The following is a 25738-nucleotide window of genomic DNA, read 5'->3' on the forward strand; positions in this document are numbered from 1 at the left end:
AGTGTCTTTTCTTTCCTCCTGGAATTCTCTCCCCCAGATATGTCCGTGATGCAATACCCCTCATTTTATTCAGTCTAAACTCAAATGCCCAAACCCTGATTCATAACACTTCTCAAATACCTTATCTCCAGTGCCTAGAAAAGTACTTCACACAAAGCAGGTAAAGAAACAAATGAATGAAAGTAAATGGGCACCTACATAGTAAAATTTGAAGAAAAAGTTTCCCAATAATATTTTCCCCTACTCTGGTGCCACAATACCTAAAATACCCATTAAGGGTATCGCCTTCTTCTGACTTCCCCTACAAAAGTTACCAAATGAAATCATTAGTTAATAACACCTAGGTAAAACGATTTCATTTATCAGATTCTTTCTTCCATGACAACCAGCTCTCCCGGCCATAAACATCAGGGAAGAAAAATATAAGGAGTCTTCCAGAAACAAACTATTTTTCTCTTTTTCCCATATTAATGGTACCTTTTAATCGGCACAAGGTGACTATATCCAGCCTATGGCTCCCGTCATAGGGTTAAAATGCCAACAGAGACAAACTATAGGACATAGAAAAAGCACTAGAAGCAGCAGGAATATTTGGGCTAGGTGATATAGGAGGGGAGCCAAGTCCCCTGAGTACCTGATCTCTTTGGTAAAATCATATTTAGAGGTGATCTTACAGAAAGGAAGAAGAAATGAAAACTTTTTTTACATACAATAGCTCTCTGAAATGAAAATTACATAAGGAATAAAGTATGTTCCATAACTCTGGCTTCTTTTAATGGACTCTGAATAATTTAGGTTAAAATACAAAAGCAACATTTAGGATTTACCAAGTTCACTAAGAACAGAAGAAAAGGAATACCTTCACTTTATTCCCTTTCCACTGGGTTTTCCCCATACTGACCTGGACCTTGGAAGAACAGACATCAAGCAAGCAAGAAAAGGTATCCAGACTCCACCACACACAGCCTGATGTCCTAACTTGTTTCTCAGTCATGCTACTATAAGTAACAGTAACAGTAGCCTCTTTTACAGAAAATAGAGAAAACAGATTTTTTTTTAATACAGTAAACTCCATTTTCCTACCTCATCTCTGGATCAAATATTTGTCCATTACTGTGATAGCACTGTTATATTTTAATTTAGATCCCTCCCATTATTCAGTCTTCACTGAATGGTTCCAATGAAGCTAGGACCTGGAAGTTCACATATTTTTGGTACTTTTATTATCTACTCCCATCTCTTATTCTTTTTATCAGTAACAGGAAAATAATCAGATATGTCAATGACTCAAAATTCTACATGTATAAAATTTCAAAATCCGAATTTCTTCTATGATTTATAAACTATCTACTTTCATAAATATATATATATAGGAATAAAATATGATGGATTTCCAAACTGAATTAGATAAAAAAGAATAACCAAGAAACAGATATGACAAGTAAAACAAATATAAAATTCTACCTTGAGATTAATAATCTAATTTAGGTATTTAGGAACAATATATACCTATAACTCTATAATCTAAAGCAATGAACCTTATCAGGAATTTAATTCTATCTCCCAACTAGTACTCAGTATCATTTCTTTCATTTCCTTTATTTTTACAAGTTCATTCTAATATATGCATGTCAATTCAGGTGAGCCCTGCAGTACCTTCCTCAACCTACTACCTAAATTCCATAAGGATACATGACATATACATTTACAATTTCATGCGCTGTATATTTCTACTCTCAAATAACTGTTTCCCATTAATTTCAAAATTAGTTCATGCATTGATTTCTATAAACAAACAGAAATATAATACATTGGATGCCTAACCTCTTGATTTTCTACTCCATTGCTGGAAGGCTCCAAAATAGAACCTCCACTGTCAACCACTGCTGATGTCATTGTTTATTCCCTGAGGAAGCTTCAAATGCTATTAATCAATGTAATTAAAGGTTCATGGATGATTGCCAGAGTTATAGGTTTGCATTATCATGTTTAAAAGTCAAAAGAGATGGAGTGGAGTATACATCCAGAAATCCAGTCTTCTAAAGTTGATTAACCAGAGAGCCTAAAAAGAGGAAGAATTTGATAGGTTATAAAAAATATACAGGAGGGATATAAAGTCATTATCTTTTTGTAATTCAATTTTTAACTATTCTTTTTAAACTGAGAAAAAGGAGAAAGGCACAAACAACTGTGTCAAAAGAGGGCAGTAATGAGCATTCTACTTCTTAGCATTAATATTCAGGTTCATGAACAAACTGAAGTTCTTACTAAGCTACTGCATATAGGTGACATTACGATATTTACATTCTAGGAGAAAAATGTTACATTTTATGATGATATTTTATGAAGAAGTTTTATTCCTGAAATATTTGGTAGAAATTTTTAAAATATTTTATACACTGAAAAACAAAATGTGCTGAGACAATTTCTAAAATGAATTGTCTCTAAAAATTAAAAGATTTATTGGCTTATAAATGTTTCATTCTTCTTCTTTGGCTCATTGGTTGGTTTGTTTGAACAATATAACTAGAACTGTCTCTTGCTTAAGAAAGCAATCTTGTGTATTCACACTCTGAATACTCTACAAGAACTATCAGACAGGTTATTTTGAGTTGCTTATACTTTCAATTACAGTAGTTTGAAAACAAAGTAATGAAACCTCTTGGAATGTCTTTGATATTACTTTACCATTCTTCCCTCAATTTCTTTGCTGTTAGTTCAAAATGCTATAGCAAATGGTTTCAAGTAAATATAATTCAAGTTTTTCCCTCTTACAGAGATGTCAATAGGTACATCTGGATTTATGTATTACATTATTCCTTAAAAGTTACATTTCATGTGATTTTGAGCATGCTAATCTAAAATTTCTCATACAGAGAAATTACAGGGTTATTTCTAATAGGAATTTTTGCATTAAAAACTAAAGAATGCATAAAATTTAAGCATTTTTAAAGAGAAAATATACCTTTCTAATGAATCATTGCTTTTAACATCATGTCCTTATACTAAGTTTGACTAACAGTATCATATAAATATAGAAATAAAATAATAATTTCTATAAACTACTACAATAAAAAGAAATATCTGGAAAAAAAAAAGTAGAAATTTTACCTCACTACTTAATTGGAGTACCATTGGAGTACTACTAGTATTCTTTTTGATCTTATAAATAGAAAGTGAGATAGGAAGTATTTGTATCCTAGAAAAATTAAGAAAAGTCCACAACCCCATCACACTAAAGCACATTTTTATCACATAAGGCAATGGATATCTCCAATTTCTGTTTTCTAAAAAAAACAGATAATAACAGCAGAAATAAATTTTACTTACAATTTGGGCGTTAAGTAGTTTAAGCATCCTCCACTACTTTCACACCTTGGCAAGAGCTAAAATCTGAACCAGTAGTTCTTTGGAACTACTAGTGGGGGGGAAAAAGACAGAATTAATATAGTCCTATTAAAAAACATTTTGGACAAAATAAGTGTGATTCAGATAGAATGTACTTATTACAACAAACTATCATCAAAGCCTAATGACTCATTTACATAATGAATATAATAAGGAAATTATTTCTACGTTATTGAGGAATCAAGTTTTTATCAAACTTAAAACTTTAAATCACCACTAAATAAGTTATTGAGTAAGGACAGACCCAACATACATAGCCTATGCCCCATATTATGGGCTATATTTCAATCAACCAACAGGGTTTTAGTAAGTGTCTGCAGGTATAATCCCCCAGGAGTATAAAAACAATTTTTAAAAAGACTAACACAAAAACTACTAAAAAACAATGTTAATGATAAGTTACGGCCTATTAATTCACCTCGCTGCTCCCTCACCCCCAAAACATAGCATCCATACACATCCAAGTATCTCAAGCCCTACTTCTTCTGCTCCCAAACCTCCTCAAATATCCCCCTTCCCTTCAAAGACCAATCTGTTGAACTTGCTCCAGCAATTATTCCTTTGTCTCCTAACCTTCTGTCACTTAACATTGGCTCTTTTCCCTCAGCATATAAACATTTTCAAGACTTCCTCATCTTAAAAATAGAAGTCTTCCCTTCAGATGAGGTTCTAGAAAAAAACCCTATACTCTGCCTCCACCTCCACAACCATTACCACTCAACAGAAATTTTTACTAAATTCTGGTTGTCAAAGCCAATGGATACATTTTTGTCTTCACAGGACTTGATTTCTCTGAAGTAGCTGACACTAATGACCATTCCCTCCTTGAAACCCTCTGCTGCATTTACCTCTTCCAGCTCTATCTAACTCTTTTCAATTCTCTCTTGCAGACCCACCCTAATTTTCATGGGACTTGGGATAAGAATACAGATGGAAGATGCTATTTGTCTAAATATTTCAAAATTATAAATCAAGCTAATAAGCAGTTAAATTATTATTCTATCCTCCTATCTTGACAAATACACTTTTATAACAAACTGAAAGGCCAAGCTCTGTTTTCTAATTCTCAGACTCCTTCAGTCGAGTTCTGTGGGGAATGGGAAGGCCAGCCCCCTCCTCTGGCCTGCAGCCCACCCATCTTCTCTCCCCACTTTGGGCTCCACCCCATCCGATGAGAGGCATCATATGCATACACGTGGACATCCCAGCCCACATGCCTAAGCTCTGGCCACATACCCACAAACAGCTGCCTTTTGGCTATCCCTTAGGCCTAGGGGAGCCCATACATATGGTAAAGAAATGAGAAAATCAGGAAAGAGATTTTCAAGGGCCACAGGCAGGGAATTCTGAGATCCAAATGCTCAGGGCTTGATCTACAAATGGAGATCAGGTTGACCAGTCCCCTTAACCCTCCAAAATCCTCACCCAATGGGAAGAAGTGTAGCTGGAGGAAGCCAGGTGAGGACCTCAAAGGCACAGGGCCCAGAGCAACAGGATTCCCACTAAGTCTAAGGATGGTTCTACTCTCTGGTCAACTCTTAAAAGTGTTTTCAGGACCCCCTCCCTGGTTCTTTTCTCTTTTGACTCTTTCCAAGCTATCTCATTTATTCCCAAGGCTTCACTCAAATCTCTCTTCCAGCCTAAACCATTCTCATGGGCTCTAATTTGTCTATTAGAAACTCTTTTGCATCTACTTCCTTTTGGAATTAGATAGGGTATAAGTAAATAGTGCACATCTATTCCAGGATGACCTAGACACTGCATTCATTAATTCAATCATTCAACAAATATTAACTGAGCACCTAGTATCAGGTGCTAGGAGTACAGCTGTAAATAAAACAAAAGTCCCTGTCCTTATAAATCTTACATTCTAGTCAGAATGTATAACATAATAGACAAAACAGATATAACATATGTATGTATATGGTGACAAAGGGTACAGAGAAAAATAAACCAGAGAAAAGAGATAGTGAGTATTTAGTAGGGAGGGGGCTTGCAATTTCAAATTGGGTAGTCAAAGAAGGATTCACTGAAAAAGTGACATGAGCAAAGACTGGAAAGCAGTGGGGAGTGAATTGTTCCAATATCTGGGGGAAGAGCCTTATAGTCAAAGAAAACAGAAAATTCAAGACCCTCAAGAGAGCTTATGCCTGATAGTTTAAGGATCAGCAAGAAGACCAGTGTGGCTGGAGTGGAGTGAGCACAAGGAAGGAGGCAGAAAGGTTAGGAAAAGGGCCATGCAGGCCTTTTGTAAGGACTTTGACTTTTACTCCAAGGGAGAAAGAGGGTTTTACACAGAGATGACCTGATTATTAAAAGAACCATTCAGATTCTGTGTTGAGAAAAGACAAGTGGCAAAGGCAGAAGGAAGCAGATCAGTTAGGCGGCTACTATAATAATCAGGTGAGAGATGATGGGGGCCAGGATCAGAACACAGTTCTTGAGATAGTGATAAGTAGACAACTTCTAGATATATTTTGAAGGTAAAATGGACAAGATTTGCTAGCAGATTGGATATAGGGTGTGAGAGAAAGACAGGAAGTCAGGATGAATCCAAAGACATTGGTCGTGCACCTGGAGTAGCCATTAAATAAAATGGGGAGCTGTCAGCTGGGAGCTGCTGGCCTGCGCTCCTTGGAGAATCTGGTTGGCAAAAGCTGCTAAAATGAAACCAAAGGGGAGCTGTATGTTTTAGTTACTCCTCCAGGAAAGTAGGTAAAAAGCCAGGAACTGCGTGGACTGGACACCACAGAGCAATCTGTCTTTGGGCATACTTCATACAACACTCATGAAAACGTGGAACTGCTGAGATCAGCGAAATCTGTAAGTTTTTGCGGCCAGGGGACCCGCGCCCCTCCCTGCCAGGCTCAGTCCCGGGGGGAGGAGGGGCTGTCAGCTCCAGGAAGGAGAAGGGAGAATTGCAGTGGCTGCTCTTACCGGAAACTCATTCTACTGATTCAAACTCCAACCATAGATAGACTGAGGCCAGACACCAGAGACTCTGAGAGCAGCCAGCCCAGCAGAGAGGAGACAGGCATAGAAAAAAAACAACACGAAAAACTCCAAAATAAAAGCAGAGGATTTTTGGAGTTCTGGTGAACACAGAAAGGGGAAGGGCGGAGATCAGGCCTTGAGGCGCATATGCAAATCCCAAAGCAAGGCTGATCTCTCTGCCCTGGGCACTTTTCCTTAATGGCCCTGGTTGCTTTGTCTATTAGCATTTCAATAACCCATTAGATCTCTGAGGAGGGCCGTTTTTTTTTTTTTTTTTTTTTTTTTTTTTTTTTTTTTTTAAATCCTTTTTGCTTTTTCTAAAACAATTACTCTAAGAAGCTCAATACAGAAAGCTTCAAAGAATTGAAATTTGGGCACGTCAAGTCAAGAGCAGAACTAAGAGAGCTCTGAGACAAAAGGCAATAATCCAGTGGCTGAGAAAATTCATTAAACAACACAACTTCCCAAGAAAAGGGGGGTGTCCGCTCACAGCCACCATCCTGGTGGACAGGAAACACTCCTGCCCATCGCCAGCCCCATAGCCCAGAGCTGCCCCAGACAACCCAGTGTGACGGAAGTGCTTCAAATAACAGGCACACACCACAAAACTGGGCGTGGACATTAGCCTTCCCTGCAACCTCAGCTGAATGTCCCAGAGCTGGGAAGGGGGAGCAGTGTGAATTAACAGAGCCCCATTCAGCCATCATTTGAGCAGACTGGGAGCCTCCCAACACAGCCCAGCAGCCCAGAACTGCCCTGGGGGGACGGCACTCACCTGCGACATAGCACAGTCATCCCTCAACAGAGGACCCGGGGTGCACAGCCTGGAAGAGGGGCCCACTTGCAAGTCTCAGGAGCCATACGCCAATACCAAAGACTTGTGGGTCAGTGGCAGAGACAAACTGCGGCAGGACTGAACTGAAGGATTAGACTATTGCAGTAGCTTTAAAACTCTAGGATCATCAGGGAGATTTGATTGTTAGGGCCACCCCCCCTCCCCGACTGCCCAGAAACACGCCCCACATACAGGGCAGGCAACACCAACTACACACGCAAGCTTGGTACACCAATTGGGCCCCACAAGACTCACTCCCCCACTCACCAAAAAGGCTAAGCAGGGGAGATCTGGCTTGTGGAGAACAGGTGGCTCGTGGACGCCACCTGCTGGTTAGTTAGAGAAAGTGTACTCCACGAAGCTGTAGATCTGATAAATTAGAGATAAGGACTTCAACTGGTCTACAAACCCTAAAAGAACCCTATCAAGGTCAGCAAATGCCACGAGGCCAAAAACAACAGAAAATTATAAAGCATATGAAAAAACCAGACGATATGGATAACCCAAGCCCAAGCACCCAAATCAAAAGACCAGAAGAGACACACCTAGAGCAGCTACTCAAAGAACTAAAGATGAACAATGAGACCCTAGTACGGGATATGAAGGAAATCATGAAGACCCTAGAAGAGCATAAAGAAGACATTGCAAGACTAAATAAAAAAATGGATGATCTTATGGAAATTAAAGAAACTGTTGACCAAATTAAAAAGATTCTGGACACTCATAGTACAAGACTAGAGGAAGTTGAACAACGAATCAGTGACCTGGAAGATGACAGAATGGAAAATGAAAACATAAAAGAAAGAATGGGGAAAAAAAATTGAAAAACTCGAAATGGACCTCAGGGATATGATAGATAATATGAAACGTCCGAATATAAGACTCATTGGTGTCCCAGAAGGGGAAGAAAAGGGTAAAGGTCTAGGAAGAGTATTCAAAGAAATTGTTGGGGAAAACTTCCCAAATCTTCTAAACAACATAAATACACAAATCATAAATGCTCAGCGAACTCCAAATAGAATAAATCCAAAAAAACCCACTACGAGACATATACTGATCACACTGTCAAACATAGAAGAGAAGGAGCAAGTTCTGAAAGCAGCAAGAGAAAAGCAATTCACCACATACAAAGGAAACAGCATAAGACTAAGTAGTGACTACTCAGCAGCCACCATGGAGGCGAGAAGGCAGTGGCACGATATATTTAAAATTCTGAGTGAGAGGAATTTCCAGCCAAGAATACTTTATCCAGCAAAGCTCTCCTTCAAATTTGAGGGAGAGCTTAAATTTTTCACAGACAAAGAAATGCTGAGAGAATTTGCTAACAAGAGACCTGCCCTACTGGAGATACTAAAGGGAGCCCTACAGACAGAGAAACAAAGACAGGACAGAGAGACTTGGAGAAAGGTTCAGTACTAAAGAGATTCGGTATAGGTACAATAAAGGATATTAATAGAGAGAGGGAAAAATATGGCAAACATAATCCAAAGGATAAGATGGCCGATTCAAGAAATGCCTTCACGGTTTTAACGTTGAATGTAAATGGATTAAACTCCCCAATTAAAAGATATAGATTCGCAGAATGGATCAAAAAAAATGAACCATCAATATGTTGCATACAAGAGACTCATCTTAGACACAGGGACACAAAGAAACTGAAAGTGAAAGGATGGAAAAAAATATTTCATGCAAGCTACAGCCAAAAGAAAGCAGGTGTAGCAATATTAATCTCAGATAAAATAGACTTCAAATGCAGGGATGTTTTGAGAGACAAAGAAGGCCACTACATACTAATAAAAGGGGCAATTCAGCAAGAAGAAATAACAATCGTAAATGTCTATGCACCCAATCAAGGTGCCACAAAATACATGAGAGAAACATTGGCAAAACTAAAGGAAGCAATTGATGTTTCCACAATAATTGTGGGAGACTTCAACACATCACTCTCTCCTATAGATAGATCAACCAGACAGAAGACCAATAAGGAAATTGAAAACCTAAACAATCTGATAAATGAATTAGATTTAACAGACATCTACAGGACATTACATCCCAAATCAACAGGATACACATACTTTTCTAGTGCTCACGGAACTTTCTCCAGAATAGATCATATGCTGGGACATAAAACAAGCCTCAATAAATTTAAAAAGATTGAAATTATTCAAAGCACATTCTCTGACCACAATGGAATACAATTAGAAGTCAATAACCATCAGAGACTTAGAAAATTCACAAATACCTGGAGGTTAAACAACACACTCCTAAACAATCAGTGGGTTAAAGAAGAAATAGCAAGAGAAATTGCTAAATATATAGAGACGAATGAAAATGAGAACACAACATACCAAAACCTATGGGATGCAGCAAAAGCAGTGCTAAGGGGGAAATTTATAGCACTAAACGCATATATTAAAAAGGAAGAAAGAGCCAAAATCAAAGAACTAATGGATCAACTGAAGAAGCTAGAAAATGAACAGCAAACCAATCCTAAACCAAGTACAAGAAAAGAAATAACAAGGATTAAAGCAGAAATAAATGACATAGAGAACAAAAAAACAATAGAAAGGATAAATATCACCAAAAGTTGGTTCTTTGAGAAGATCAACAAGATTGACAAGCCCCTAGCTAGACTGACAAAATCAAAAAGAGAGAAGACCCATATAAACAAAATAATGAATGAAAAAGGTGACATAACTGCAGATCCTGAAGAAATTAAAAAAATTATAAGAGGATATTATGAACAACTGTATGGCAACAAACTGGATAATGTAGAAGAAATGGACAATTTCCTGGAAACATATGAACAACCTAGACTGACCAGAGAAGAAATAGAAGACCTCAACCAACCCATCACAAGCAAAGAGATCCAATCAGTCATCAAAAATCTTCCCACAAATAAATGCCCAGGGCCAGATGGCTTCACAGGGGAATTCTACCAAACTTTCCAGAAAGAACTGACACCAATCTTACTCAAACTCTTTCAAAACATTGAAAAAAATGGAACACTACCTAACTCATTTTATGAAGCTAACATCAATCTAATACCAAAACCAGGCAAAGATGCTACAAAAAAGGAAAACTACCGGCCAATCTCCCTAATGAATATAGATGCAAAAATCCTCAACAAAATACTTGCAAATCGAATCCAAAGACATTAAAAAATCATACACCATGACCAAGTGGGGTTCATTCCAGGCATGCAAGGATGGTTCAACATAAGAAAATCAATCAATGTATTACAACACATTAAAAACTCGAAAGGGAAAAATCAATTGATCATCTCAATAGATGCTGAAAAAGCATTTGACAAAATCCAACATCCGTTTTTGATAAAAACACTTCAAAAGGTAGGAATTGAAGGAAACTTCCTCAACATGATAAAGAGCATATATGAAAAACCCACAGCCAGCATAGTACTCAATGGTGAGAGACTGAAAGCCTTCCCTCTAAGATCAGGAACAAGACAAGGATGCCCGCTGTCACCACTGTTATTCAACATTGTGCTGGAAGTGCTAGCCAGGGCAATCCGGCAAGACAAAGAAATAAAAGGCATCCAAATTGGAAAAGAAGAAGTAAAACTGTCATTGTTTGCAGATGATATGATCTTATATCTAGAAAACCCTGAGAAATCAACGATACACCTACTAGAGCTAATAAACAAATTTAGCAAAGTAGCGGGATACAAGATTAATGCACATAAGTCAGTAATGTTTCTATATGCTAGAAATGAACAAACTGAAGAGACACTCAAGAAAAAGATACCATTTTCAATAGCAACTAAAAAAATCAAGTACCTAGGAATCAACTTAACCAAAGATGTAAAAGACCTATACAAAGAAAACTACATAACTCTACTAAAAGAAATAGAAGGGGACCTTAAAAGATGGAAAAATATTCCATGTTCATGGATAGGAAGGCTAAATGTCATTAAGATGTCAATTCTACCCAAACTCATCTACAGATTCAATGCAATCCCAATCAAAATTCCAACAACCTACTTTGCAGACTTGGAAAAGCTAGTTATCAAATTTATTTGGAAAGGGAAGATGCCTCGAATTGCTAAAGACACTCTAAAAAAGAAAAACGAAGTGGGAGGACTTACACTCCCTGACTTTGAAGCTTATTATAAAGCCACAGTTGCCAAAACAGCATGGTACTGGCACAAAGATAGACATATAGATCAATGGAATCGAATTGAGAATTCAGAGATAGACCCTCAGATCTATGGCCGACTGATCTTTGATAAGGCCCCCAAAGTCACCGAACTGAGCCATAATGGTCTTTTCAACAAATGGGGCTGGGAGAGTTGGATATCCATATCCAAAGAACGAAAGAGGACCCCTACCTCACCCCCTACACAAAAATTAACTCAAAATGGACCAAAGATCTCAATATAAAAGAAAGTACCATTAAACTCCTAGAAGATAATGTAGGAAAACATCTTCAAGACCTTGTATTAGGAGGCCACTTCCTAGACTTTACACCCAAAGCACAAGCAACAAAAGAGAAAATAGATAAATGGGAACTCCTCAAGCTTAGAAGTTTCTGCACCTCAAAGGAATTTCTCAAAAAGGTAAAGAGGCAGCCAACTCAATGGGAAAAAATTTTTGGAAACCATGTATCTGACAAAAGACTGATATCTTGCATATACAAAGAAATCCTACAACTCAATGACAATAGTACAGACAGCCCAATTATAAAATGGGCAAAAGATATGAAAAGACAGTTCTCTGAAGAGGAAATACAAATGGCCAAGAAACACATGAAAAAATGTTCAGCTTCACTAGCTATTAGAGAGATGCAAATTAAGACCACAATGAGATACCATCTAACACCGGTTAGAATGGCTGCCATTAAACAAACAGGAAACTACAAATGCTGGAGGGGATGTGGAGAAATTGGAACTCTTATTCATTGTTGGTGGGACTGTATAATGGTTCAGCCACTCTGGAAGTCAGTCTGGCAGTTCCTTAGAAAACTAGAGATAGAGCTACCATTCGATCCAGCGATTGCACTTCTCGGGATATACCCGGAAGATCGGAAAGCAGTGACACGAACAGATATCTGCACGCCAATGTTCATAGCAGCATTATTCACAATTGCCAAGAGATGGAAACAACCCAAATGTCCTTCAACAGATGAGTGGATAAATAAAATGTGGTATATACACACGATGGAATACTACGCGGCAGTAAGAAGGAACGATCTGGTGAAACATATGACAACATGGATGAACCTTGAAGACATAATGCTGAGCGAAATAAGCCAGGCACAAAAAGAGAAATATTATATGCTACCACTAATGTGAACTTTGAAAAATGTAAAACAAATGGTTTATAATGTAGAATGTAGGGGAACTAGCAGTAGAGAGCAATTAAGGAAGGGGGAACAATAATCCAAGAAGAACAGATAAGCTATTTAACGTTCTGGGGATGCCCAGAAATGACTATGGTCTGTTAATTTCTGATGGATGTAGTAGGAACAAGTTCACTGAAATGTTGCTATAGTATGTAACTTTCTTGGGGTAAAGTAGGAACATGTTGGAAGTTAAGCAGTTATCTTAGGTTAGTTGTCTTTTTCTTACTCCCTTGCTATGGTCTCTTTGAAATGTTCTTTTATTGTATGTTTGTTTTCCTTTTAACTTTTTTTTTTCATACAGTTGATTTAAAAAAGAAGGGAAAGTTAAGAAAAAAAAAAAAAAAGAAAAAAGACAAAAAAGGAAAAAAAAAAAAAAACAAAAAAAAACGATGTAGTGCCCCCTTGAGGAGCCTGTGGAGAATGCAGGGGTATTCGCCTACCCCACCTCCATGGTTGCTAACATGACCACAGACATAGGGGACTGGTGGTTTGATGGCTTGAGCCCTCTACCATAAGTTTTACCCTTGGGAAGACGGTTGCTGCAAAGGAGAGGCTAGGCCTCCCTGTATTTGTGCCTAAGAGTCTCCTCCTGAATGCCTCTTTGTTGCTCAGATGTGGCCCTCTCTCTCTGGCTAAGCCAACTTGAAAGGTGAAATCACTGCCCTCCCCCCTACGTGGGATCAGACACCCAGGGAAGTGAATCTCCCTGGCAACGTGGAATATGACTCCCGGGGAGGAATGTAGACCCGGCATCGTGGGATGGAGAACATCTTCTTGACCAAAAGGGGGATGTGAAAGGAAATGAAATAAGCTTCAGTGGCAGAGAGATTCCAAAACGAGCCGAGAGATCACTCTGGTGGGCACTCTTACGCACACTTTAGACAACCTTTTTTAGGTTCTAAAGAATTGGGGTAGCTGGTGGTGGATACCTGAAACTATTAAACTACAACCCAGAACCCATGAATCTCGAAGACAGTTGTATAAAAATGTAGCTTATGAGGGGTGACAGTGGGATTGGGAAAGCCATAAGGACCAAACTCCACTTTGTCTAGTTTATGGATGGATGTGTAGAAAAGTAGGGGAAGGAAACAAACAGACAAAGGTACCCAGTGTTCTTTTTTACTTCAATTGCTCTTTTTCACTCTAATTATTATTCTTGTTATTTTTGTGTGTGTGCTAATGAAGGTGTCAGGGATTGATTTAGGTGATGAATGTACAACTATGTAATGGTACTGTAAACAATCGAAAGTACAATTTGTTTTGTATGACTGCGTGGTATGTGAATATATCTCAATAAAATGATGATAAAAAAAAAATGAAACCAAAGGGAAAAAAAAAATAAATAAATAAATAAATAAAATGGGGAAAACTGTGGGAGAAGAGGTCTAATATGTCCCAAATTCATCACTTTTCCTACTAGTGTACTACCTCTCCTATTGTGCCTAGTTCAGTAAGCTATCCCACTACCCACAGAAGCTGCCTAACAACGGAGATCCTGAAGTCATCCAAGACTCACCTCTCCCTCAACACCATCAAACTATCACTTATGATCCCTTTGCCCAAGTTCAGGTCCTTATTATCTTTCTAAACTGCTATAATGGCCTCAGAATTTGTCTCCCTTCATCTACTGTAATATCAAAGTGATCTAAGATGGAATTATATCATCATCCCTCTCTCAAAATTCTTTGAAAGTTCCTCATCACCCATAATATGATATTGCAACCTCTCTTTGCAAGCATTCTGATTTAGTATGAATGGGTTGAAGGTCTAGGTCTATTTTTTAGAAATTCTGAAATATTCATTCTTATATGTTCAAGTTTGAAAATCACAAATCATATCCATACTTACTGCCCAGTCTCATCTCCTGTTATCCCTCCATCTAATTTAATGCCATGATTGTTTGTAGCTCTCTATATGCTTCTCTCGCGTCTTTAATGCCCTTCCTTCCCTGCTTGCCCATTTGGCCAGTTCCTAGCAGTCTTATAGGTCTCAACTCTAATGAAACCAAATCTTCTCAGGGCTCGTTATTTTCATTTTCTTTAATTCTCTTCCCCCAATCCACATTATATACCTCCCTCACAAAAACATCAGGGAAATACAGTTTCCAGTAGATCATTCACTTTTACCTCCTATCAATCATTATCAAGTCCCATGCACTCTCTAAAATTCTGCTCCTCTTTACTTTCCTAATCTTACTTCCTACTACTCTTCCCAAAGGACTATATTTTACAAATCTGTGTATCCATTTATACATCCTACATCAAAGCCTTTCATATGGTAGAAATGCAGTAAATATACGATAAATGCAAGAATAAACAAATGTGTTCCAATCAGACAAATATCTTCACTGTTCACCACGCATACCACACCAATTCGCATCCTGTCCTTTGCTGGTACACTCCTTTAATCAAGAACACTCACTACCTTGGTTATTCAAATATCACTTATCTCTCAAAGACAACTTTTTCCCTACAATGACAAACTCTTTCTTCTCACAACACGAGTCTTTCAATAATACTTATTAAGCACTTACTATATATCAAATACAGCACGATGCTAGAATTATAAAAATGAAGTCAGGATCCAGCCTTCAGTGTAGTCGAGTGAGGATAAATATTACAATAATACCAATGCCGTAAAGGAAACTGTACAGAGCACAACAGAAACATAAAAAAGAACAACCAAGTCAACCTCAGGGAGTCTAAGGAGACGTCAGTCAGGAGCCAACATTTGGTCTGGGACTAGAGGAGGGGGGTGGAAATTGGCCTGGCAATAAGAAGGGAAACAACTTTGAATCATGAATACAAAGTGAATTCCAGGGGCAGCAGAAACTCTGTGCCCATTAATAGCAAATTTAAACATCACTCAGAAGTAAAGTCTCCTCAGACTATAATTTAGTTACCTAGAGCAGAGATCACACTCTCATCAAAAACAATATAATGTGTATGGTTTTATTTACATAAAGTACAAAAACAGGGAAAACTAAATCTATAATGTTACTTATCAGGATACTATGTTACAAAAGGCCAATCTCACAAAGAACACTTAAAAGTAGAGGGATAAAGGACCAAACACCAGAGAGCTAAAGAGGGAAAACACATACACACACAATTCACAAAAACATATACAAAAAGGCCCTGAAACACATGAAAAGATGTCCAAATTCACCCATATAGAAATGCAATTTTTACAAAAATCAAACACTATTTATCATCTATTAGACTGATGAAAATTAAAACTTATGACAACATATTCTGTTGGCAAAGCTGTGGGGCAGCAGGCATACTTATACACTGTAAACTGCACAACAATTTAAGAGGGGAATGTGGCAATACCTAACAAAACTACATATGGGTTCACCTTTTTTTTAACAGGTTTATTGAGATATCATTCACATACCTATTAAATGGTTTACTTTAAATAGTTTACCTATTTAAGGTATACAACTCAATGGTTTTTAGTATATTCACAAAGTTGTCTAATTGTCACCACAATCTAATATTAGGAGATTTTCATTTGGTGGGAAAAAAAAATTCTTCTCCCATTTTATTGTCTTGGCACCCTTGTCAAAAATCAACTGGCCATAAGTGTATAAGTTTATTTCTGGACTCTCAATTCTATTCCACTGATTTATATGTCTATATGAATGCCAGAACAACACAGTCTTAAATAATGTAAATTTGTAGTAAGTTTTGAAATCATGAAGTGCAAGTTCTCCAACTTCATTCTCTTTCAAGGGAGTTTTGGCTATTCTAGGTCCCTTGCATTTCCACATGAATTTCAGGATCAGCTTGTCAGTTTCTGCAAAAAAGCCAGCCGGGATTTTGAAAGGGATTGCTTTGAATTCACACTTAGTTTTTGGCCCAGCAACCCCACTTCTGCAAATTTACCCTCAAGATAAACCTCCAAAATGAAAATACATAGGCACAAGGTTATTGACCGCAGTATTGTTTGTATCTGTTAAATATCAGAAACAAGGTCAATGACCTTACACAGAAGACTGGTTGAATAAAGTAAGTTATGTTCACACGCCACTGTACTCCGCCACTATAAAAAAAGAATGAGGAAGATCTCTAGTAACTGATAAGGCAATTTCTAGGACCTGTTATTAAGTGAAAAAAAATTAACCAAAGAGTAAAATATTATCTATAATAGGTTACCTTTCATATAAGAAAGTAGGGTCTATAAGAAAATATACATTGTCTGCTCATTTAGTCAAAAAGAAATATAGGAAAGATAATCCAGAAAAAATGAGAATCATTATCTACAGGATGTTGTGGAGTGGAAAGAGGGTAAATACGACAGGTAGAAAGGATGAAGATGAAGCAAGAGTAACACTTTTGTAGTATACCTTTTTGTACAGCTATGACTTTTAGAACCATGTTAATGTCTCACAGTCTCAAAAACTACATGATAATATCAGATGTAAGGGGAACCAAATGCCACATCTATAACAAATGAACCTAACTCATTACAAATGAATAACATAACCATGCTAAAGGGAGTAGAGGAAAAAAATAACCTAAGTAACTTTGGAAAAAAAGTATTGTGGCTATAAAAAGAAAGCTGAAGACAAAAACAACTATAAACAATTGTACTCTGGCTGCGCTGTTTTTTCACAAGAGTATGAGTTAGAAATTCTGAAACTATTTTTATTCTAGGACTGAGAAAATTAGCAAATATACTGTAGATCAAAAGAGCCAGGTTTTTACTAGTTTTCAGGAAAATTTTCCTGTCCTGACCCTCTTCAGAACTGGGCTGCCTTGGGGTGACGGGAGGAAGTGGGGAGAACTAGCCCAGGCCAGGGGTCAATTTTCATGTCACTGGCTTTGAATCCAGTTCCCATTCCAGTGGCTGGCGTGATGTGCGTGCTACTTGAAGATACAGAGATTCCTTGTCCCCACTTGTATAGCAGCATGTCCTCTGCCCCCTCTCAGCTTTGCTCCCTTCCCTTTGGCCTCCTCCTGTTAGGAGGAGGAGGAAGATAGAAAGGATACTGCTTTACCACCACCACCAAGGTTGCACACACATAATTCATGCACTTGAGCCACTCACCTAGAGCTGTCTGTGCCCTCTCAGGGTTGAGACAGGGAGGGAATCCAGACATAACCACTGAACATGGTCGCTGAACACAGACACTTTTCCTTTGAGGCAGGGAGGGGAACATGGCCCTCTGTGGTCTTTCTGAAAGCCCCACCTGCAACCCACAGAGTGGGAAGTTCTGACCTCCCTAATGCTCTCAGGTGTGTGCAAGCTATTGGAAAGGGTAGAGAGGCCTGCTATAGTGGAGCAGAGTCTATCTTACAGTTCATCAGGAAGGGAAAGGGGTTTGGGAGCAGCTATTCCCCACCAAGAGATTCAGGGTCACGGGTTTTTCCCCATATCTCTGAACTCAGGACCCAGCCACCTCCAAACTTCCAATTCCCATTTTTTGTAATATGCGAAGCTACTTATTCTTCACCCTTCTTGGAGGCCATGTGGGGAATTTATGACCCTTTTATGCCTGTGTACCTCCACTCCATCCCCACAGTTGTATAAAGGTCAAATAATGAAGGAGCTGGAGGAAAGACTGGTTGAGCCAAGTTCTCAGGTGGAGTCTAGGTTTTCTCACTTTGACAAGCCCCTGAATGTTTTTATAGTTTTTTTATATTTTTTTTATAATGACAGTATTATGAGAAAAAATAAAGTATTTTAAAAATAGGAGGAAAAAAAAGACAGCCAAGTTTTTCACTGTCAGGGAGTGAAAAATAAGTTGCAAATATGGAAAAAGCGAAGCCTAGAATGAGCCCTATGGCAATGAGCTGGAATCAGTGATATCAGTATGAACTCATGGTTTTCACTTGCCACATATACAGACAAACGTATATATGTCTGTGAATATATGGATACATTTCCTTATTCTGTCCACAGAGGGTCTAGAAGCAATGAAACCCTAGTAGCAATGAGAACTCCTACTGCCCAGTTCTTGATTCCTATATCCATTCTCCAAAAAAATTAACTTACTCCTTGAAGAGTGGGCTAGGGCAGGCAAAGCACAAGATGAACCCAAAACATCTTGTGAGATGAACCTGGAACGCTGCTTCCCAGAAAGTAGGGAAATCTCAAACAATGATATGGACCTGCCAAAAGGAAACAGGAGTTAACTTGAAAGGGACAATTTGAAAAAAAAAAAAAATAATGATAGCAATGAATTATAACTCATAGACTAAAATAAATATTCAGGGGTCCATAATGATATAAATAAATAATGGAATAAATAAATGGGAAAGAAGGGACAACTTTTCTTCCTTACAGTAGAATTCAAATTAATTCGTATAAAGGAGGATGGAACAGAAAGCCACCAACTGATAAATACCACATCAATAATACTGCAAAGAAGAATCATAAATTAATGCTAAAATTAGTGAGTGAAAGTATTATAAGAAACAGGATATCTGCATAGCTTCATAATGTCACCCTACAAGATAACCATTAATTACAAACAGAAAATAGTAACCTTACTGTGGAGAAACCTGGTAGACACTTCTTTAGACAAGTGACAAATTTAACATCACCAGTAATAGGAGAAGCTGACATCATGTTCCTCCTGAAATGATGCACTGAGAAGAGTACAACATTACTTCTGCAGCATTCTTGCCAAAAATGCAGAATCTTAGTTTAATTATGAGGAAATATCAGAAAAATTGAGGGACATTTTACAAGTAAGTGCCCAATTCTCTTCAAAAGCATCAAAGTCAAGAAAGACAAAGAGACTGAAGAACTGTCCCAGATTGGAGAAGACTAAGAAGACATGACAACTAAATGCAACATAAGGATCCTGGATTAAATCCTGGAAGAGAAAAAGAATATTACAGGGACAATTGGTGAAATCTCAAAAAGATCTGTAGAGCGATCATTATACTTTGGTATAAGCTTTATTAATCTGAGCTAGAAATAAAAAGAAAAAAGGAGCTAAGAAACCTAAAATGTGGGAGTGGCTTGAATCTGGGCAGTGGGTGGAAGCTGGAAGGGCGAAAGGCACTTTAAGGACATCATCAGTGAAAGCCTAAAGTGCCATAAAGAAACTGTACCAGCACATGCCCCTTAAGGAGGCTACCGGTGAGGGTCTAAAGGGAAGTGAGAAAACATGTTGTTAAAAACTGGAGGAAGAAGATGGAGGCATAGAGAGGAGTGGAAGCTAGTTAGTCCCCCTGGAACAACTCATAAACAACCAGGAACAACTAGTAAATAATCTGGAATAACTGCAAGGGGACAAAATTAACTGTCCACTCATCATACACCAACCTGAATTGGGAGGAATGCCTGAGATCGCAGCATAAAATCTGTAAGTAAAATCTGTGGATCCAAGCCAAGAGCCCCCTTTCCCCCACTGGCAGCCCAAACTGCAAAGCCTCACTGTGTTAGAGAACAGCACTCTCCGAGCAAGCGAATATAGCTCAGCCCAGCTCCAGCTGAGGTTTTAATTAACAAACATGGACTGCTCAATACAAGCTACAAATTCCCAACAAGCAGACAGAGGCTCCTGGTGACTGACCTGGGAGAGCCAGAGTGCTATCTCTGGCTGATGGGTGAAACTGAGGGTGGCCGTGCACCAGCCCTGAAGGGAGGCTTTCTGTCCCTTTTTCGGCTCAGTGGAGAAAGCCTCAGCCATTTTCAGTTCCCAGTGCTCTGACCCAGACAAGGGTGGAGACAGCAGAGTCAGAGAGACTATTCAAATGCAAATGATATCTCCCCAAGGGGTGTCTCTTCCCTAAGAGGAAAGAGGTGAGGCCCAGCTCTACTACCTGCCTTCTATTCAGAACCAGACCCCAGAGCCTGAGGAAAAACAGCCACAGGCCACGCCTCTTTACACAACAGTCTGAAGCTACAGGCTGACAGGCGCCACCTGCTGGGCAGAAAAGCACAGTGACTTGAGGCCTCACAGGGTGTCTCAATCTTCCAAGACACATCTGAGATGCTACTGCATCCTTCCAAGACCTGAGCCTGTTCTGGTCTGGGAAAATCTGACTGGGGTAACCAAGGAAACCAGATGCCTAGACAACAGAAAACTACAACCTACACTAAGAAAAATGAAGTTATGGCCCAGTCAAAGGAAAAAAACTTACACTTCAACTGAGATACAGGAATTTAAACAACTAATGCTAAATAAATTTTAAAAGTTTAGGGAAGAGATGGAAAAAAGAGATGAACTATATAATGAAAACACTGGGGATACATAAGGTAGAAACTGAAACTTCGAAAAAACAACTGGCAGCATCTATGGAAATGAAAGACACAACATAAGAGATGAAAGATACAACAGAGACATACAACAGCAGATCTTAAGAGACAGAAGAAAACACTCAGGAACTGGAGAACAAGACACCTGAAAGCCTACACACAAAAGAACAGATAGAGAAAAGCATGGAAAAATATGAGCAATGACTCAGGGAACTGAATGACAACACGAAACTCAGAAATGTACGTGTCATGGGTGTCCCAGAAGGAGAAGAGAAGGGAAAAGAGGCAGAAGCAATAACAGAGGAAATAATCAATGAAAATTTCCAATCTCTCATGAAAGACATAAAATCACGGATCCAAGAAGCACAGTGTACTCCAAACACAATAGATAGGAATAGACCTATGCCAAGACACTTAATAATCCGATTATCAAATGTCAAAGAAAAAGAGAGAATCCTGAAAGCAGCAAGAGAAAAGCAAATCATCACATACAAAGAAGCTTGATAAGACTATGTTTGGATTTCTCAGTAGAAACCATGGGGGTAAGAAGGAAGTGGTGTGATATATATTAAAAAAAGAGAAAAACCACCAACCAAGAATCCTATATCTGGCAAAACTGTCCTTAAAATATGAGGGAGAGTTTAAAATATCCTCTGACAAACAGACAATGACAGAGTTTGTGAAGAAGATACCTGCTCTACAGGAAACACTAAAGGGAGCATTGCAGACAGAAAGGAAAAGACAGGAGTGAGAGATTTGGAACACAATTTTGGGAGAGAGTAGCATAGCAATGTAAGTACACTAAACAAAGATGACTGTGAGTACAGCTGAAAGAGGAAGATTAGTTGCATGTGGGACACCAGAAGGAAAGAAGAAAGATAAAGACTGGGACTGTGTAACTCAGGGAAACCTAGGGTGCTCAACAATTGTGATAAAAGGTACAAATATGTTTTTACATGAGGAAGAACAAATGAGTGTCAACACTGCAAGGTGTTAAAAATAGGGTGGGATTGGGGGGAAAATACAATCGATGCAAACTAGGGACTATAATTAACAGAAACACTGTATTATGCTTCCTTTAATATAACAAAGGCAATATACCAAAGCTAAATGCATATGGGAGGAGGGGGACATAGAGAAAGTGTATGGGACTCTTGGCATTGGTGATGCTGTCTGACTCTTCATCCTACTTTAACTTAATGCTATCTTTCCTTTTGTTGCTTCCTAGCTATCATGTTTTGTTTTGTTTCTCTTTTTTCTTTTTCTTTTGTCTCTCTACCTTCTTTGACTCTTCCTCCTTCATTGCTAAAGAAATGGAGATGTCCTTATATAGATAGAGGCGATAGTGGCGAATACATAAATATGTGACAATACAGGGAATCATCAATTGTTTACTTAGAATGGAATGTATGGTACGTGAGCAAAACTATTAAAAAAAAAAAACGAGTTAATGAAGAACCTTGAGGGCACTATACTGAGTGAAATAAGACAGACACATTAGGACAAATATTGCAGGGTCTCACTGATATGAACTAATTATAATATGTAAACTCATAGACATGAAATATACATTATCAGGATATAGAACAAGGCTAAAGAATGGGGAGCAGTTGCTTATTATGAGCAGAATGTTCAACTAGGGTGAACCTAAACATTTGGAAATGGACAGAGGTGATGGTAGAATGTTGTGAGAATAACTAAGAGTGCTGAACGGTGTGTGAATGTGGTGGAAAGGGTAAGCTCAGATGAAAGAATATTAAAATATTACTGTTAGCTATAGTCCATAGTTTGTAATAGGTACATTTTCCCCCACATACTCCTCTATTAACTCCATGTAATAGTGTCATACATTTGTTCTAGTTCATGAAATATTTTTTTATATTTGTACAGCTAATCATGGACACTGTCTACCATAAGATTCACTGCATTATACATTCCCATGTTTTAACCTTCAACTTCCCTTTTGGTGACATATATAACTCTAAACTTCCCCTTTCCTCCATATTCACACACCATTCAGCACCATTAATTATTCTCACAATAACATGCTACCATCACCTCTGTTCATTTCCAAACATTTAAATTCAACCTAGAAACATTTTGCCTGTATTAAGCAACTGCTCCCCATTCTTTAGTCTCATTCTATATCCTAGTAATCTGCATTCCATATTTTATGTCTATGAGTTTACAGATTTGTGCTGGTTTGAATCTGTTACGTACCTCACTAAAGACTATGTTCTTTTAACCCACTCTTGTGTGGGCAGACCTATTATAGGTGGGACCTTTTGATTAGATTGTTTCCATGGAGATGTGACCCTAACCATTCAAGGTGGGTATTAATCCTTTACTGGAGTTCTTTAAGAGAACTCAAAGAAAGAGCTCAGAGAAGCAAAGAGAGACATTTTGCAGAGAAGCTAAAATACGTAATCCAGAGTATGCCCCCGGGAGAAGCTAAGAGAGAAGCTAAGACAGAAGCCCAGAGACATTTTGGAGAAAGCCATGGAAACCAGAAGTTAAACCAGGGAGAGGACCAGCAGACTCTGGCCATGTGCCTTCCCATGTGACAGAGGAACCCCAAATGCCATTGGCCTTTCTTCAGAGAAGGTATTGTCCTGTTGCTGCCTTAATTGGAACATTTTCATGGCCTTAGAACTTTAAATTTGTGAACTAATAAACCCCCATTGTAAAAGCCAATCCATTTCTGGTATATTGCATTTTAGAAGCTTTAGCGAACCAGAACAATATTATAATTAGTTCATATCAGTGAGATCATATAATATTTGTCCTTTCGTGTCTGGCTTATTTCACTCGGTTTAATGTCTTCAAGGTCCATCCATGTTGTTCCATGTATCAGGACTTCATTCCCTTTAACAGCTGAGTAATATTCCATTGTATGTATATGCCACATTTTTATTATCCATTCATCTGCTAATGGACACTTTAGTTGCTTTCATCTTTTGACAACTGTGAATAATGCCACTATGAACATCAGTGTGCAGATGTCTGTTCACATTCCTGCTTTCAGATCTACTGGGTATATCCCAAACAGCGGGATTGCTGGGTCATAAGCCAACTCTATACTTCCTGAGGAACCACCAAACTGCCCTCCACAGTGGCTGTACCATTTTACATTTCCACCAGCAGTGAATAAGTGTTTCGATTTCTCCACATCTCTCCAACACTTGTAGTTTCCTGTTGGTTTAATAGTAGCCATTCCAGTAGGTATGAGATGATAAAATTGTTGCAGTTTTGATGTGCATTTCCCTAACAGCTAGGAATCTAGAATCTTTTCATGTGCTTTTTAGCCATCTGTATTTCCTCTTTGGAAAAAATGTCTATTAATGTCTTTAACTCATTTTTAAATTAGGTTGTTTGTCTTTTTATTGTTGAGTTGTAGGACTTCTTTATATATTTATTTTGCTGTTTGTTATGCAACAAAAGATAATTGATACATCATCTCAGTAGATGCATTTAAAAATCATATGATAAAATTCAACATCCTCTTGTAATTAAAAAAAACACACCCAAGATTTAATGGAAAAATATTTTAAACTTTCCCCCAATACTGAAAACAGAACAAGTGTACCTACAATTACCACTTCTAGTCAACACTGCACTGGAGATCCTAACCAATAGAATTGGGTAAGAAAAACAAACAAGAGGCCTAAGAATTGAAAAGGAAAAAATTAAGGTATCATTGTTTGCAGATGATGATACTGACCACATAGAAAATGCAAAAATCATTAGATACTAGAACAAGGAGGGTTTGCAAGGTGCCTAGACATAAGATCAACATATAAAAACCAGCTACTTTTCTATACACCAGCCACAAACAGAAAATGTAACTTTTAAGTTTATTTATAATAGCCACAAAAACTACACAATACCTAGGAATAAATCTAACCAAATATGTACATGACTTATGTGGAGAAAAATCATAACATTCATCGAAAGGAATTAAAGAAGTCCAAAACATGTGGAGAGATAACAAACATGTTCAAGGATAGGAAAGTTCATCTTAGAGCTTCCAATTCTCACAAAATTCATTTTCAAATAAAATATATTTCCAGTCAAAATACCAAGAGAGTATGAGAAACATGACAAACACAATCAAAAATGTATATGAAAAGGCAAGGGGCAAAAATGAGCCAAGACCCTTCTAAAGAATTGTCCGACCTAATCTATAGTAATTAGGCAATAAGGTAATGGTAAAGATATAGTCAAAGAAACCCATAGAACACAACAGAAAGGTCACAAAAAGACCCATGCATACTGGAAACTTAATCTATAACAGAGTACCATTAAAGTTAATAGACAAAAAAAGGCTATTTAATAAAGGATGCTGGGACAAATGAGTATTCATACAAGATAAAAAACTAAATCACCACTTCTCACCATTCACAAAATAAATTACAGGTGTAACTAAAGACCTAATGGGAAGATGTAAAATGTTCTCATTAGGTGAAACATGGAAAGCAAAGAAACAAAGTAATACTAGACTTAACTACATTAAAATTAAAAAATAAAAATCTTCCTCACAAAGGACACCAAAACCAGGCTGAAAGACAAGAGGTTAGGAGAAGTTATTTGCTACCCCCTCCCCCAAAAAAAGGAGAGAAAAAAGGGACTCCAAAAAATGAGTAAGAATACACAACCAAAATTTTATTAAAGATTTTTAAATAAATTATATTAAGGCACACATAGGTAGATGTGGTATGAGTTCTTGTCAAGGTTCTGGTTCTCATGCTGCATAATGGATTCATGTGTGTTTATTATATTATCAAAACTAAACAAACAAGAGCTATACTTCGGCTAATTATTTAAATATGCCATCAATCAACAGTAGGATTAACTGAGTTCTGTGTACCTGGGGTCCAAAGAAGGGGGTTAAAAAACTGTATTGATTTTATTATTTTCCCA

The 25738-nt window shown here is 37.9% G+C and overlaps 1 protein-coding gene across 7 annotated transcripts in view; it reads right to left on the reverse strand.

Annotated features, from left to right (window-relative positions):
• Positions 1-25738, reverse strand: part of ELF2 (E74 like ETS transcription factor 2) — a 133837-nt gene that overhangs the window by 93325 nt on the left and 14774 nt on the right. For 5 of the 7 annotated variants that reach the window (XM_037830675.1, XM_037830681.1, XM_037830680.1 and 2 more), the window contains exons 2-3: positions 3331-3418; positions 1825-2062 (exon numbers count right to left, since the gene is read on the reverse strand). In XM_037830675.1, the coding sequence (XP_037686603.1) occupies positions 1825-1896 (72 nt within the window). In that variant the 5' untranslated portion in view covers positions 1897-2062; positions 3331-3418. Of the gene's footprint in view, positions 1-1824; positions 2063-3330; positions 3419-18601; positions 18718-25738 lie in introns of all 7 variants that reach the window. The other 2 variants (XM_037830677.1, XM_037830678.1) reach the window with 2 other exon arrangements.

The sequence above is a fragment of the Choloepus didactylus genome, chromosome 3, assembly GCF_015220235.1.
Source record: "Choloepus didactylus isolate mChoDid1 chromosome 3, mChoDid1.pri, whole genome shotgun sequence".
Classification (NCBI taxonomy): domain Eukaryota; kingdom Metazoa; phylum Chordata; class Mammalia; order Pilosa; family Megalonychidae; genus Choloepus; species Choloepus didactylus.